The sequence below is a fragment of the Cajanus cajan genome, chromosome 3 (genome assembly GCF_000230855.2).
Source record: "Cajanus cajan strain Asha chromosome 3, NIPB_CcT2T_4, whole genome shotgun sequence".
Taxonomy (NCBI): domain Eukaryota; kingdom Viridiplantae; phylum Streptophyta; class Magnoliopsida; order Fabales; family Fabaceae; genus Cajanus; species Cajanus cajan.
In genome coordinates, this window is record NC_138519.1 from 11,967,253 (window position 1) to 11,983,185 (window position 15,933).

General features: G+C 35.2%; 2 protein-coding genes across 2 annotated transcripts; both read left to right on the forward strand.

Annotated features, from left to right (window-relative positions):
* Positions 1 to 1,436: 1,436 nt before the first annotated feature.
* LOC145956056 (uncharacterized) lies at positions 1,437 to 4,045 on the forward strand. Its single transcript, XM_083071615.1, has 2 exons — positions 1,437 to 1,653; positions 3,480 to 4,045. Exons 1-2 carry the CDS (start codon positions 1,437 to 1,439, stop codon positions 4,043 to 4,045), a joined length of 783 nt encoding a protein of 260 aa, XP_082927741.1.
* A 7,122-nt stretch (positions 4,046 to 11,167) lies between these two features.
* Positions 11,168 to 14,809, forward strand: LOC145955541 (uncharacterized). The gene is made up of 4 exons (XM_083070420.1): positions 11,168 to 12,130; positions 12,263 to 12,509; positions 13,424 to 13,642; positions 13,733 to 14,809. Exons 1-4 carry the CDS (start codon positions 11,963 to 11,965, stop codon positions 14,383 to 14,385), a joined length of 1,287 nt encoding a protein of 428 aa, XP_082926546.1. The 5' UTR covers positions 11,168 to 11,962; the 3' UTR covers positions 14,386 to 14,809.
* The last annotated feature ends 1,124 nt before the right edge of the window (positions 14,810 to 15,933 follow it).

The following is a 15,933-nucleotide window of genomic DNA, read 5'->3' on the forward strand; positions in this document are numbered from 1 at the left end:
TAAATCAAAAGTTTTTAATTAGGGTTGATTGCAAATCAGCCAAAGAAATTTTGCAAAAAGATGTTAAAAATCTTGCATCAAAACAAATCTTTGCCAAATGGCAAGCAATTTTAAGTGTTTTTGATTTTGACATTGAGTATCTCAAAGGCACTTCTAACTCTCTACCTGACTATTTAACTCGTGAATATTTACAGAGTACAACAAATGCCTAAAAAGGCAATTTTGGCCTCAGCCAGAGGTCGAGGTAGAGGAAAGCAGACAGCCTCTCCCAGGAGGGAACAACCTATGGAACCATCATCTCCGGTTCTCAATCTTTTACAGTCACTAACTCAACCAAACCAAGTTGCCGAGTCATCTACTCAGCATACCAATCAACCAGTTCTCAAACTTTTAAAGTCACTGACTCAACCAACCCAAGTTGCCGAGTCATCTACTCATCACACCAATCAACCACAAAAACAAACTAAGCTAGACTATGCTATACCAATTTCAATCTCAACCCTCATGAGTCTTCAAAACCAAAGTCTTACCTCAATCCCAAATAAGACTTGGGCTGACATCATGTTAGAAGAAGAAGATGAAAAAGAATCAAAGGCTTTGGATCTCGTTATTGGAAAAATTCCAGAAAAACAGATCTAGTCCACCTCCCAAAATCAAATTGCAACCCAAACCAAATCTCAAAAAGCTCAATCTCATTATATTCCCAAGAATAAATTTTGGGTTATCACTCAAATGGAGCCTGAATTTTGGGATAAAAACCCAAACAAAATTTCACAAAAAAATTTTCCTGAGGGCTTTCATTTTAAACCTCTAGCCCTCAACAAAACAAGAAAGTTTTATGAGTTCATCCTGGTTGATACAGATTCTGTAGCAATCAAGCATTATAAGGATCCCAAAGATCCTTCTAACGTAACTCATACAACCTTCCAAATTTTAAAGTTTTAACACCAAGCCAGTTTGGCCAAAACCCGAGTACTACTGGGAAATTTTTAATGCTTTTTGACCCCATTGGGTATAATTACTGGGATTATATTGATGCCTGGAATAAAACATTCTGGTATCAAAATAAGACCAACCGCCATTAGTGGCTGATTTATTTCAAACGAAATGTCCAATATAAGTTCCCCAGTTGGTGGGACTTCTTTGGTCCAATTGAAGAAATCCTTCCAGCACCAGTAGATGAAGGGTTTAAGATCTTCAAATCCATGTATGATAACCAAAATACATGGATCCCAGCAGATCTTCAATTCTTTTCAAGATTCTCACTATCATGGATACATTCATGGCAGTAGAAATTTGGAAAAGCACAACATCCATTGCAACCTCATCCATTGCAAAGAAATTCTTATGTCAAATGGTGGAATTTATTTGATGCAAGTAAGGCAAACCCACTAGAAGTGAAAAAATGGTTTGTCTCTAATACAAAGTATTTAAAAATGGCTGACCCAGAAACATCATTGTTTCTCAATCAAAAGGCAATAATTACAGCGTCATTAGCGGATGCAAAAACAAAAGAAAGTTTTGCCAAAAATCTTGAAGACATTTTAACTCTTCTAAAAAATGAAGGCGAAACTTCAAAATCCTCTTTACCTAGCTCACCAGAATCTACAGCGTCTCTAGATGAGTTTTATCAAAATGAAGATGACTGCTTTGGTATCAACCTAGCAGAAATTTAACAATTATCAATTTGTTTAACTATTAATCATGATATTTTTATTTAATGGTGGGCATATTCACATTATGTTTTGTGAATACCCTGCACCGCATATCATCATAGCAATTTATCGGTATCATTCCAGCCCAGCAATGTATATCGATATCTACCCAATCTGAAGAGATCAACAGTTCCAGTCAAGATACCGGCACTGTAGCAGATAAACAGTTCTAGTCAGGATACCGACACTGTAGTAAACAGTACCAGTCAAGTTTACTTGTTCTGTAGAAACAGTGAATTTTTAGTCTTTAAAAGGAGGCCTCGACCATGTTGTGAGGTACCCTTTCATTTACAACATCTTAGAGAGAGATTAGAGAGAGAAGCTCTAAGATATTTCTTTGTAAGCTTTTCAGTTATAAAATCTTTCTTTCTTCATCTGCTTTCTTTGCTTTTAATTTATTTTCTTGCATCATTTTGTGAAAACCTGGGATTTGTAAGCCTGATTCGTCAGGTGTTCCCTTGATACCTAGTATTGTGCGAACTACCACCGTGTAAATCTGGTTCATTGTTGCATCTTTCCTCTTTCCCCTTTACCCTCCTAGATCCACTTCGGGACATCTGGTATATATATATATATATATATATATATATATATATATATATATATATATATATATATATGAGGGGGGTTATAAATACATTTTTGAATTTTATATGTTTGATTTAAGATAACTTACAAAATAACTCTTGGTAAAGTTATTCCGCTCAATAACTCATGGTGTGTGTTGAATTTCATCGATCCAATTAATTGCTAAATTAAAAGTTATTAAATTTTACTAATAATTAATATAAAAAAATTAATTAGTTTTGGAATAAATTATTTGCTAATTAACAATATAATTGAAACATTAATTATTTTAAATTATTTAACTAAAATCTTATTGACAATTTACTATATGATCTTAATATTTTTGTATAACTAATATCTGGTCCTAAATTTGATATGAGAATATTATATATAATTAGATAAGATTTTAAGTTAGTATTTTATTATTAGTTGATAATTAAAAAAAAACAAGGATAAATACATTTTTTGAATTTTATATGTTTGATTTAAGGTAAATAAATATATTAAATTAATTAATAATTTATTTAAAATATTAAAATTTAATTTATAAGTATGTAATAAATAAATATTTATAATTTTATAAATTATATTATCATTATAAATTATAAAATTAAATAATTTAAATTATAATTTTAAATAGAAATAAGTAAATGTTAATTATAAAAGTAAGTACATATAAAAAAAGAATAATTAAATATATTATTATTATTATTATTATTATTCGTAATATAAAATTATTATATATTATTATTATAGTACAAATATGAGATTGTATATTTGAGGATGACTTAAATGAATTAATTTATACAAATTATACTGACAACATACAGATACATTTCGGTAGCTTACTCATCAGAACTTCACAGTTAAGCGTGCTTGACCTGGAGTAGTACTGGGATGGGTGACCTTCTGGGAAGTATCCCAAAAATTGCACAAGTAAGGATAAAATACGCTAAACAGTTAAATATCGTGAAATAAAATCCTTAAGAGGTCAAATATGAGGGTTGTTACATTAATAAATTTATTAAAATTAAAAAAAAAATTATAATTTTTGACGAAAAATTCCGTCAGAAAACAAAAAAATCCGTCGGAAATCTGTCGGAAAACAAAAAAATCCGTCGGAAATTTACCTATTTCCGTCGGAAATCAACATTTTTCTTGTAGTGGCTATTGATTATTTCACAAAATGGGTTGAAGCTATTCCTTTGAAAGAGGTCGAGCAAAAGGACATAATTGATTTTGTCGAGGATCATATCATTACAAGGTTTGGAATTCCCCAAACAATTACTACTGATCAAGGCACAGTGTTTACAGGTCGAAAAGTTGCTCAATATGCTGAATCGCAGGGAATTAAGTTAATAACTTCAACACCATATTACGCACAAGAAAATGGACAAGTAGAAGCTGCTAACAAACTTATTATCAGTTTGATTAAGAAGCATATTTCGAGCAAGCCTCGAAATTGGCATGAAACACTTGTTCAAATTTTATGGGCGTATAGGAATTCCCCTAGAGATGCCACGAAGACTACCCCTTATAAACTGGTGTATGGGCATGACGCCGTTCTTCCTTTAGATATTAATTTACAATCAATTCACATACAAAAACAGAATGATTTGCCTACTAAGGATTATTGGAATTTAATGTATGATGAATTAATATCTTTAGACGAAGAAAGGTTAATAGCATTGCAGAATCTTGTTCAACAAAAACAAAGGGTTGAGAAAACGTATAATAAGAGAATCAAAACACGTCATTTTTGAGTTGGAGACGTGGTGTTAAAAGTGATCCTTCCCATAGATCAAAAATCTCGACATTTGGGGAAGTGGTCTTATAACTGGGAAGGCCCCTTTATAATTGAACAAGTATATTCCAAAAACATTTACGTAATTAAAGAAAGGGATTCGAATGTGATCAAGGTAATAAATAGAAAATATTTAAAATCCTTTCATAGCAGAGAATATTAAAATATTTGTTCGATACAAGCCAAAGACAAATCTAAAAGAAAAATCAGTGTCGAAAATCTAATTATTACAAAACTTGGACTTGAAGTCTTTGAAAGCCTTATAAGCGTCATCCAAGCTTTGCCTTTGAGCAACACACTGACCCTCCAGATGCTTCTTGTGCTCCAAAGTTTTGGCTAGTCTCGAAGAGATAACTTTGCCTTCTTCTTTTAAACTCTTCTGACATTGCACAACGTCTTGACTTTGAGTCTTCAAGGTGGCCTATTTCGAGCGAAGAGTATTCAACTCCTGCTGCAAAGCTTCAATGGACGCTGTGTAATCTGCTTCCTCTTGTTGTAACTTCTTTAAAACAGGAATCATCTCCTCAGTAGCTTTTCGAATGGAGATAAGATCTTCACGGAGCTTCTCGAGTTTAGCATGATCTCCCTCGCTCTCAACTTCGATCTGAGCCACTTCCTGGAAAGTGGTAGACCACTTCGATCGAAGATCTGAGACAAGAGTAAAAGACTGGGTAAACTCTTTTAGCTCGGTATGGATTGCAGGAGGAAGGTCAGAGAAGGCAAGCAGGTCTTCGACCATCTGTTCTACTTAGATTTGGAAGGCTGGGTCGAGTAGGGCTTGATCCAAGTCATCTACGTAGGCCTTCAATCTGAAAGACTCGAGCACAGGCTGGAAGGATGGGATTGTCTCAGACACTTGTTCAATTTTCTCTTTCTCTTTTCTGACCTAGATGGACCACTTGTCTAGTTGTCGAGGACATCGAAAATATTATTGATATCCTCGTCCTCTTCATTGAAGAAGCTCATCAAGTCCAAGTCAGTAGAAGGGATCAAAGAAAGTCCTTGTATAGAAGATTCGACGCCACCTTGGGTCGAAGGAGAAGTAGTGAAAGGCCTGAGAGATTCAGTCGAACCTATTATAGACAAAAACAACGTGTAAGACAGATATTTCGTTAAGACTCACGAAATAATAAAAGTTTGAAAGATAAACGAAATATACCCTTGTTTGGACTCAAGGGATGTTGCAGCTCGAAAGAAGCTTCACCTTGAGCAGACTGTTGGAGGGTCTCCACATTTGCCAAAGGTTCAGATTGGAGAACCTTGTCCTCCTCGACCTGAGGAGGGATCTCTATCGAGGCCACGACTGAAGCAATCTCAGCAACATTTAATTGAGGCGTGGCCAGCTGCGAACAAGTGATGAGATTAGAAAGATATTATAAAGAAAGACTAAAAGAAAGGTGTGAAAAAGAGCAGACCTGTTGAGATACCCCGATAATGGGAGGAATATCTCTCGACATTTCCCGAGAAGAGTCAATCTGGATGACTTCAACATCCTATGATGAGCAAATATCTTAGAAGAGTCAAAGCAATGAGAAAATTTAATCGAAATTAAAAACAAGAATACCTTGGGCACTGATTTCATGGCATCTTTAAGAAGCTTCTCAGTAGGAGGTTTCTGGGTTTTCTTGGGAAGAGAAACCACCAACTTCCCCTTCCCTTTATCAGGTTTTTTCGTGGCCGAGACCTAAAGTTGGAAGAATAATCTTTTTAGTCAAGACTCGAAATAGAGAGTAACAAGGTATATTAAGGCAAACAGTGTACTTACAGTTTTGGTGTTGCCCGAGTCCACTTTTTGTTTTTTTAGAGGTTTCAATACTCTGAAATATAAGAACCAGAAAAGATAAAGTGAAATAAACAAATCGAGAAAGATGTTTGAAAGGTTAGCTCGAAAAGAAGTGTACCTTGGTGCGTAAAGAAACCTTGTCGGAAGCGGTCTTTCTTTTTCGACCTTTAAGTGATGATACTTTCGCATCATCACCATCATCACTCTCCCAATCGGGAGTTTGTTCAATGTGTTGTGGAACATGCTGAGGTATGGCATCTGTATAACATAACATTGAAAGGAGATGAGATAAGTACAATGAAGAATTCGAGAAATTTTCTTGGTTATAGTCATTTACCAGGGGGAAGATTAGTGTTATCGACCCAACATAGTGGCCACCATCTTCTTCGAGGAAAATCGTACAGGGAACATTTCGCGTAAATAACTTGATTCTTTTCAGGGACTGCTTTACGCTCGAGGTAAAGTGGGTCAAGTGTTTTTACCCAAGGAGGGTAAGAAAAATATTTAGCTAAGCCAAAAAGAGCATTTGGAAGAGGGGGTATATTTTTAGGACAAAATTTTTTGAAATCAGTTTTTCCTCGAGGGTTAATTAGCTTTTTCGAGTGGATGTTCCTTTGTACCATTTTAGATAAAGACACAGATTCGTCGAAGATGGTTCGACCAATATTATCGGGCCGATAACAAACTTTAAAAAACTGCTCGAATTGATAAATAAGAATTCGGTTCTTAAAAGTACCTGATTATTTGGGACCCTGCGAAGAAGAAAGAGGAGAATTGATCAGCTTCTTCAAAAAATCATCGAAGGTAAGAAGTTTATCTACATAATACTGATACCACCATCGAAGACAGAATTTGGAAACTAAGAAAGAAGGAGAGAAATGACACGGGGTGAGTTTAAGTTCTTTGTCAGGTCGCAAAATAAACTTCAAAACCTCTTCATAATTCCCCGTTTCGACACAGATGTCAGCGTAAATACTCTCTTTTCGTCGAAGGGGAAGAGGCTTCATTTGACAGAGACCAAATTGGAGGGCAAACAGTTGAGGCTGGTAAGGGTAGATCCTGACATCTTTTTGTCTCATACCCGAGATGATTACATCCCAAGATAGAAATCCAAACCAGATTTCAGTCGAATCTAAAGTGATATTTCCAACTTGGTTAATTTGTCGAAGCCAGGATGGGCCTACTAAAGTGGGTCGAATGAAAGGAGCCAAATCCTCATTAAAGTTTGTAAAGCTGAGAATAGCGTCAATATATGTTGCAAAATTATCGATAGAGCGCTTTCGAGGGGTCAAGGTTGTCAAACGGGCACCCTCAAGTTCACAAGACGGAGTAAAGGTCGAAACAAGAGAAAGCTTCTTCTCGAAGATGGAATTGAGCCATAGTTGAAGTAACCATAGTGGGCCAGAAAGATTCCGAGGTCTAGATTCGCGAAATAGGCTTTCTAAAGCTTCATCGAGACAAGTATATAAAGAGGCCAACAAAAGCTTGCTTAAACAGATTTTCTTTTTTAAATGTAAGGCCTGGGCTAGAGTATAATAATATTTTGGCACTTGAAGAGAGGGGGTACAAAAAACGCAAGCAGATAACCAGTACATTAAAAAAGCAATATGTTCAGAAGTCGAAACAGGAGTCCCAGTTTGCCCCACATGAGCGGTAATGAAAGCTAGATAGGTTTTTTTGTCCCAGGTGATGGAAAGCTCCTTGATCGAAATTTCTTCCTCGAGAATATCAGGATAAAACCTATCTCCTAGAAGGGCTAAGCCGATTATTGCTGCAATATCCAACAGGGTAGGTCAAACGAATCCACAAGGGAACTCAAAGGCTCGCGTCTCTCTATTCCCAAAGAAAATTGCAGAAAGGAGCATTTGGGGGTCGAACAAATGCAAATCAAATTTTGCAAGTTGAATAAATTCAAATATACCAGTTTCGACCCAGGAAGAACTCATTGCATTCTCTACACGAAGTAACCATTGTAAATACCTATCTTTGATAGGGGAATAGCCCTAAAAATCTTAGTAGTATCTCTAAGTAAAGAAAGATCTATTTTGGACGAATGAATGAAGGGTAAGGTAGAAGAATCTTCAAGCAATAGTGTATTCCCAAATGTTTTCTTGTTTTGACCAGCAAAAGGCCCTAAGAAAGCATGCAGATTACCATTCTCAAGAGAGAAGGGAAGCAGTACCTGAGATTGGAAGATTTTTAAGCTTGCTTCTTCCATGCCCGGAATAGGAACGAAGGTGTCATTCCCATCTTTAACAGTGCATACTTGAGCATTAGCCATTAACAAGGGCGTAGTTTGAGAAGAAGTTGCAGTGGCTGCCGTAGGAGATGGTACATAAGCCATAGTTGGGGAGGATGCAGCATTCATGGTTGGAGAGGATGCAGAGGCCAAGACAGGAGAAGTTATTGACGCCATGACAGCGGAGGTGGATGCAGCAGAAGAAGCCATTGATGAATAAAAGCAAAGAACGCCGGAATGAATGAGAGATCGTCGGAAGAAAAACCAAGAACCGGAGCAAAGAAACTTGGGCGCGAAGGAAGAGAATGGTAAAAGCGGATTTCACTTTAGGGTAAAATGAGTTTTAATGGGCCTTAGGTGAAATAAGCCCATGAATTAATTCAAATTTTAAATATAGGTGATAAAAATGGCCGCCAAAAATTCTGCATTGATAAGACTTGGGAAACGCAGGCACGCGCCGTAAAGATAATTAATGTCCCATCAAACGGTCATAATATCTATCATATTAAATGAATCATCATGAGTAGGTTTTCATCGAAGGAAAATTTCAAGAAGTAAACGAGAAATACTTTCGATAGGAATTCAGCTCTCCATCTCGGTAGATCTATCGAGACTGAATTCCTAGGCGGGCATTTGTTAGGATCACTCGAAAATTGTATAGCTCGAAAATAGTGGGTCGCTCGAATGTATGGATTGACAAAGCATCTCTCTAGGAAGAACATCAGGAATTTCTAAAGAGACACATTCTCGATAGTAACTCGAAAATGTAAAAGAATCATTTTTGGGTATGACCATTTCTCGGCCACTTTTATTTTCTCTTTTTAGGATTAGGAGTAGTCTAGTTGTCTTTTCTTCTTTTAATCACGTAGTCAGATAGCTTTACAAATGAAATTGTAACTCTATAAAGTGATGTGAACATGATTTGTATTGCAAATATTTATATCGTTCATTCAGTTTATTTGAGAATTTATATGCATGAACATTATTGCTTGTTAATTATTGATGAATATCTGGAAACAAGTAATTATTAAATCTTTCTACTCCATCTCTTATTCTTCGTAAAATTCTAATACCTAAATTGAAACGAATCACGTGCTAGTTCGAATATAAAAAACCCACAAACGATTTCCCCCGTAAACAAAAGCATAAAGAATTGAAGCTTACACTCCATTGCTTGAGATACTAGGTTATAATTGTTAAATTGGTTGAAGAATCTATGGTGTCAATAGTAGAATCTAGGTCACACTAGTGGAAAATCAGTCGTTTACGTCAGCGTTTTCTCATTAGTTATAAAAATACCCAACGTAAAAAATATATGGTGGCATTTTTTAAATTAATCTAAACTTTTTTATGTCGGACCAAAGGGGGTCCGACGTAAAAACTAAAATCTATGTCGGATATGAAGTATCGTCCGACGTAGATTTCAATTTTACATCGGACCCCTTTTGGCCTGACGTAAAAAAGTTGTTTTATTCCCCTAGCACCTTCATCTTTTTCGTGCACGTAAGTGTTTTTCCATTGTTTTCCTCTAGGGTTTTTCTCTAGCGATTTCTGGCAATGGTGGTGTGATTTTTGTCAGGTCTTTGGGTGTTTTTCGCTCACGGTGAGCAGTGACAACAACGGTGAGCGGCGACGACAACAGCAGCGAAACTCATTTTTGATTCTGAACCTATCTTTCCAATTGGGTTGAATCATTTAGGCGTTTTCATGGATTGAAGTTAGTGTTTTCATGTGTGTATTGATCTTTCTGTGTAAAAATGTTGTTTTATTCCTGCACACGAGTGTCTTGACAATGCTTTCCTCTCCAGCGATTTTCGGCCACAATGGTGCGAGACCTTTGGACGTTTTTCCATTCACAATGCACGACAGCAAGACCCATTCTTTATTTTGGACCTATCTCTCCGATTGGATTGAAGCATTTGGGTATTTTTTGGACGTGTTCACAGATTGACAAGGTTATTTTGTTTTGGTCTGTCAACCATTTCTCATCGGTGATAAAAACATCCAACGTAAATTTACGTCTCCTGCATTGACGTCAGACTTTTTCTAATGTAAAAAGTCCAAAATAACAGACATAAAATGTCTCTTTTGTACTAGTGTCAATTTTATATGAATCTTATTCATAGAATAAGTAGTTGACTAGATAGTTATTACCAATTCTAGCTAGCCATAAGGCCTATATGCTCAAGGAGTTGTCGGTGCTTGCTTCAGGAAACCATGGATCAATCTTTGCTATTGTGAACACTACGACTATGAGAATGTGAAATGTGATGAAATGAGATAAGACATGAAATTCCGTTACAAGTAAAGTGATGAGTCTATGAGTTTGTGAATGCATGACATGCATCATGATTTATATGCATTTATATGACGAGGTATGATATGGCGTACATCGTTACGGAAAACCCTCCAAGTGTGAAACATCTTGGAGGAGTCCTAGGGGATAGTGTTGTTTGGAAGGCCCAGTTCTGCCCGTTTGTGTGCATGGGACGTATCTTGCGCGACTTTGCTATCCTCGATGAGACCCTAGCAGTACATCCTTCTAGTTGAGAGTGCACGATTGAGCCGGCATGTACTCATAGACTACTCTAGGTATGTTGCTTTGGTAGCATACCACGTGATATGTGATTATGAGACACGTGACTGTCGCCACATGCATGCATTTATGAGTCGAGTCTAGGACATCATTGCATGATGAATGACCGTGCATGATGAATAACCGTGCATGTGTTACTGTTGTATGTATAATTTGAATTTTGCACCTGATTAATATGTAGCTATGGATGTGCTTGTTATGATTTGTGTGTTGCCTAACTGTTATTTGTACACTTGAAACCGAATGAGATGTTTCTCAATCCCTTGTTCTTTGTATTTGTTTAAATTGTGTTGCAGGTGATCATCAACATGAGGATGTTGGTGATGAGACTTAGGTTTCAGTTGGGCATGCTCTAATAGGATACGCAACATTGGGCATAGCTAAGCTTAGTTTAGGATTTCATTATTGTTATTTTGTTTTAGAAAAAAATTCATGTTTCATTTTTCTATAAATTCCGCATTTGACCATGCTTTAAATTTACGAATGTGAATTCTCTACTCTTATGTTAATGGAACTATTGTTTTAATTCTAAAGATTTTATTTAACCCAAGAATATGTTTTTATAATTATTGTATATCGATGTTAGGATAAAAGATGTCACACGATTCGAGAAGAGAAGAAAAAAGAAGGTGTAAAAAAACGAAAAATTACACGATATAAAGGAAGATCAATTAACTTACCATTAAAAAGTTTTCTTTGAAAAATAAAAAATAAAGTTAATAGAGTGATTTTTCAAGTCTTTGAACAACTAAAAAATCATTCAGCACAATTTTATAATTAAGTTAATTTAAAATTTTATTATTTTTCTGAATTCATTCATTATTTGAAGAATATTATTGTGATTACTAAAATTAGTTTATGAAAATAAAAATATTTAATTAAACACCTGTATTTTAAAGCATAAAAAATATATCTGGATAAAACTGTTTTGCTGAAACGAAATTCAAATTTAAAAATTAAAAATTAAAAGCAAAACCCTTTATTTTAAAAAAAATAATAAAACATTTATTATTTCTTAAAAAATATTATTTTTTACGTATAAAAGAATAATTAAATAAATATACTACATTGATAGTGTGAATTAATAGATTTTATTTTGATTTTGATTTAAAAAAAATTCAATTAATATTTGTGGCGGTAATTACTAATTATTGATAGGTCGAAAAGAAATAAATTCCCGCGTTCGAATCCCTATAAACGTAAGAAGGTGAAGAAGGCAAAGTCACCACACTGTCTCTATTGTTTGCTATTGTACACGATGAAGACACTACTGAATGGCGGAAAGCAGCCCGAGTCATTGCAAAAGAGAAAGATGAGCCTCAATCTAGTCTCTATCATCGTTGATCGTTTTCTCCTCGATAACAACTTTTCCCTCACGCGTTCCACCTTTCTTAACGAGGCTTCCTCTCTTATTGCCAACCAAGAGGTATGCTACCTTCTTTTTCATTTTTTCTTATTAGAATTGCTCCAATGATTTTGTCATTCTAATTCTTATCAATCAACAAAAAAGAGCTATCAGCAATATTCAAATTTTAATTCTAATTTTACTATTTTTTAGGTGTCAAAGAGTTTGCTGAGTTTGGAAAATATGCTGGATGAGTATATATGCTTGAAGGGAGAGAAGGCGTCGCTGCATCAAGAAAGGGTTTCGCTGAATCAAGAGAAAATCAGGATTCAGATGCTGTTGGGAGACATGCAAAATGCTGTCAACACATTCAATACTTTTCGGAGGCCACCCCCACCCAATGTTGCAGACATGAATGCAAATCCTGCAATGCTTCCTCAATCCAGAGTTTCTCCTTCCGGTACATGTTTTTCCTCTTATGCTTGAAAAATCGGTCGTTGCTGCCTTTTCTGTTTTAATTTTTCGTTTCAATGTGGTAGGCAGTCTTATTTGCTGATTTTGATTATTAAAACTGCAATAGCTATTTAAAACTTTTCAAGTTGTGGTACGATTAATTCAAATTGAGTTGTGGTATTAGTTTGTGCATGCATTGTCATCATTTAAGTCGGTGATAATTGCATGAAAGGGTTTTTGCCATGTAGTTGTAGTTTCAAACAGGAATTTAAAACATTTACAAGTTTGATGAAATAAATATTTTGCCTATTTTAAGAACAAAGATTAGGTACGATGTGGGATTTTTGTTATGTGTTATTCGTAAATGATTAGTGGTGAGGTATCCTCACCTTATAAGTATTGCTAATTTAAAAAAGTAGAGAGCAATCTCCCCTTACAAGTTTTGTTATAAGTTTTGTAAGGTAAGGCTTGTTCACCTTAAATTATTTTGATTAGTTGATTTGGAATTTTCAATACTATGCGAAAAGAGTTGGATGCTTCATGTTTGAAATCTGTATAGTTAGATATAATCTATGTTTCTAGTGTTGATTTTTGGGTAGTTTCAATAAATCAGTCTTTGCCTAATATTCTGTTTTGCTAATAGAATTGAATGACTCACTTGAATGTTTGAATTTTCCCAAGAGAAGTCCTATATTTGGGAATTCTGATTGATAAAGTTAGGAGTGTAATCGTTAAATTGTGTTTCCTTAGTCACTGTTTACTGTTGTATTTTTGGATGTGTAAGCTAAGTTTATCAATTAATGGTTGAGTTAATCCTAATTTATTTAAGTCACAATTTGGAAATAAGTTTCAATTAAATTGAATGGTGTTCAACTTTTTAGGTTGTCTTAATGATGTGTTGACATTGCTTTGCTTTCTTAGGTGTTGCTCCTGTTATTACTACTCCTCTACCTCCGCAAAACATGTCTCATATACAGTCACTGCCTATGCGTATGAATACCAATGTGGAAGCAGGAAACTTGTCTGCACCCATGATTAGTGCATCTGACAGAAAGAGAAGAGATAGTCAAGCAATGGATGTTCCTACAGTTTCAAAGAAGCGTCGTGGTAGACCACCTGGTAGAAAAAATAATGTTCAAGGTATTTTTGTCCCCTAGCTGATAAATCTATCAAGTATATGCTAAGCTTTCATAATGTCATTAATTACATTTTTACTCTATCTATTCTCAGGTCAAAACATACTGCCATCGTCAAATAATACAGTCAATGACCAAGTAATTTCTACACCTTGTTCTGCAACTCAATCATCGGCTTGGAACTGTGCACTTGGTGGATCACAGGCTCAAGGATCTAATGCAGTCAATAACCAAGTAGTTATTACGCCTTGTTCTGCAACTCAATCATCGGCTGAGAACTGTGCACTTGGTGGATCACAAGTTCAAAGATCTAGTGTTGTTAAAAGCTTTTTCAATCCTCTTCCATTTCCTACTCCAACCAATTCTCCAGTTTTAAATACACCTTGCAAAACAAATCCCTCTCACAATAATACATGTGTATCCCCTCTCGAGATTTCTCCGATTACGACATGCAATGGGAAGACTGCAGAACAATTGACTTGTTTAGGGAGAAGTCAATGCATTTCTCCAATCAATGTTGATTTGGACCAGACAAGTGAGAAGGATCTCGTAAGTAGCAGGTTGGATACTTCTAATATGCATGAGAGCTTAGACAAATCATTGCCTGATGATGATGATGATGTTGCATACAACTTTGACATGGGAGACATATCTTCACACAATTCTTGGGATTTTGATATGGACAAGTTTGACAAGGAAGACTTATCTGAATGCTGTGAAATCGAATGTGGAGCCTTCATTTCATGATGACACTGTCTGAACTCTGAAATGGAAACATGGATTTTTTTTTTTTAATATTTTTTTAGCTTTGTATTCATTATTCGGTGATAAAACCCACATAGGAATTTGGAACTGATGCTGCGAGTGCAACATTGGCTATATCTTATTTGATCTTATATCACCTTATTGTTTAGTTTGGTCTAGTGAAAAACTTGGGCCTTTTGATGCTAACTTTACTGTATGTGTACATTAGAGTGTTGAAGGATGTCCTGCTTTTTATTAGAGCTGTCAAAACGGGCTACCCGGCCCGGCCCGGCCCGGCCCACCACGGGTTGGCCATTTGGTGGGCCAACTCAACCCGGCTCACTTATCAGTGAGCTCAAAAAAATCGAGTCCAGCCCGGCCCACCACGGGTTGGTGGGTTAAACGGGTTAGCTCACCTTTAAAAAAAAATAATTTTTTTTTCATTTTTTTTTATTAATATACAACTAAAGCCCAAAAATTTAAACTTATTTTTAAAAATATGAGATTCTTAATTAAGACATCCATAAATGAATCATTCATCTCAAACATTAAATGATAATTTTAAATACAATCAAATCAAATCTAAATAATCTCAAATAGATAAATATAATTCATAATCATCTTAAACTTCAAATATAATCCAAAATCATCTTAAACTTCAAATACAATCCAAAATCATAAAAATTACAAATCACAATCTAACATTAAATTATTATTGTCTCATGTTGGACTGCACCATGACCCAATAATTATTGTATTTTTTCAAAAAAAAAATTTAATCACGGGTTGGTGGGCCAGCCCGGCTCACCACGGGTTCAACCCGGGTGAGCCGGGTTGTTAGTGAGCTGGGTTCAAATTTGACCCGCATTGAAAATTTCAAATTTTTTTTAACCCAACCTGGCTCGAACCCGTGGTGAGCTGGGTTGGCTCACCGGGCCAAGCCCATTTTGACAGCTCTACTTTTTATTCTCGTGTTAAACTTACATTGGTTATTTTTTTTTAAAAAAAGATCATTCTCATATTCTTGTTCATTATTTTCTGGATTACTGAGTAGCATGTGCAGGTTAAGGATTATGAGAGTCAAGTGCAGCTCTACGTTTGTTTATTACAAGAGTATATAAGATAAAACCACTTTTTTAATGGGAGTTGGATGGAATAACTCAGTTGGTTAGAGCGTGATATCGATAATCACAATGTTGGAGGCTCAAGGCTTCCTTTTAATTTTTTATTCATAGTCGTTTAAGATTTTGTACGGGACTTTAGAAAATAATTGATATTTTATTTTTTAAAAATATTTATTACTTACTTTCCTATTCTACCATCTATTTTTTTATAGTATATTTCATTGGAAACATATTGCTCTTTTAAATGTAACATTAACTTTTCATAAGTAGTTAGAGAAAAAATAGGTAGACATTAGAAATAAATAGACACATTATTCAGTAAACATACATTAATTATCAAGGGTAAAAATGAGAAAAAAAATTAATAAGTGATTGATTTTAGTAAAATGACAATGAAAAAAAATGACAAATTCGGACAAAATGTCCA

Coding starts and splice junctions, on each gene's coding strand:
- LOC145956056 (XM_083071615.1), top strand. CDS start 1,437: ATGGCTGACCCAGAAACATCATTGTTTCTCAATCAAAAGGCAATAATT. Junction 1,654..3,479: donor AAATGAAGATGACTGCTTTG/GTATCAACCTAG, acceptor AATGGGTTGAAG/CTATTCCTTTGAAAGAGGTC.
- LOC145955541 (XM_083070420.1), top strand. CDS start 11,963: ATGAAGACACTACTGAATGGCGGAAAGCAGCCCGAGTCATTGCAAAAG. Junction 12,131..12,262: donor CTCTTATTGCCAACCAAGAG/GTATGCTACCTT, acceptor ACTATTTTTTAG/GTGTCAAAGAGTTTGCTGAG. Junction 13,643..13,732: donor TAGAAAAAATAATGTTCAAG/GTATTTTTGTCC, acceptor ATCTATTCTCAG/GTCAAAACATACTGCCATCG.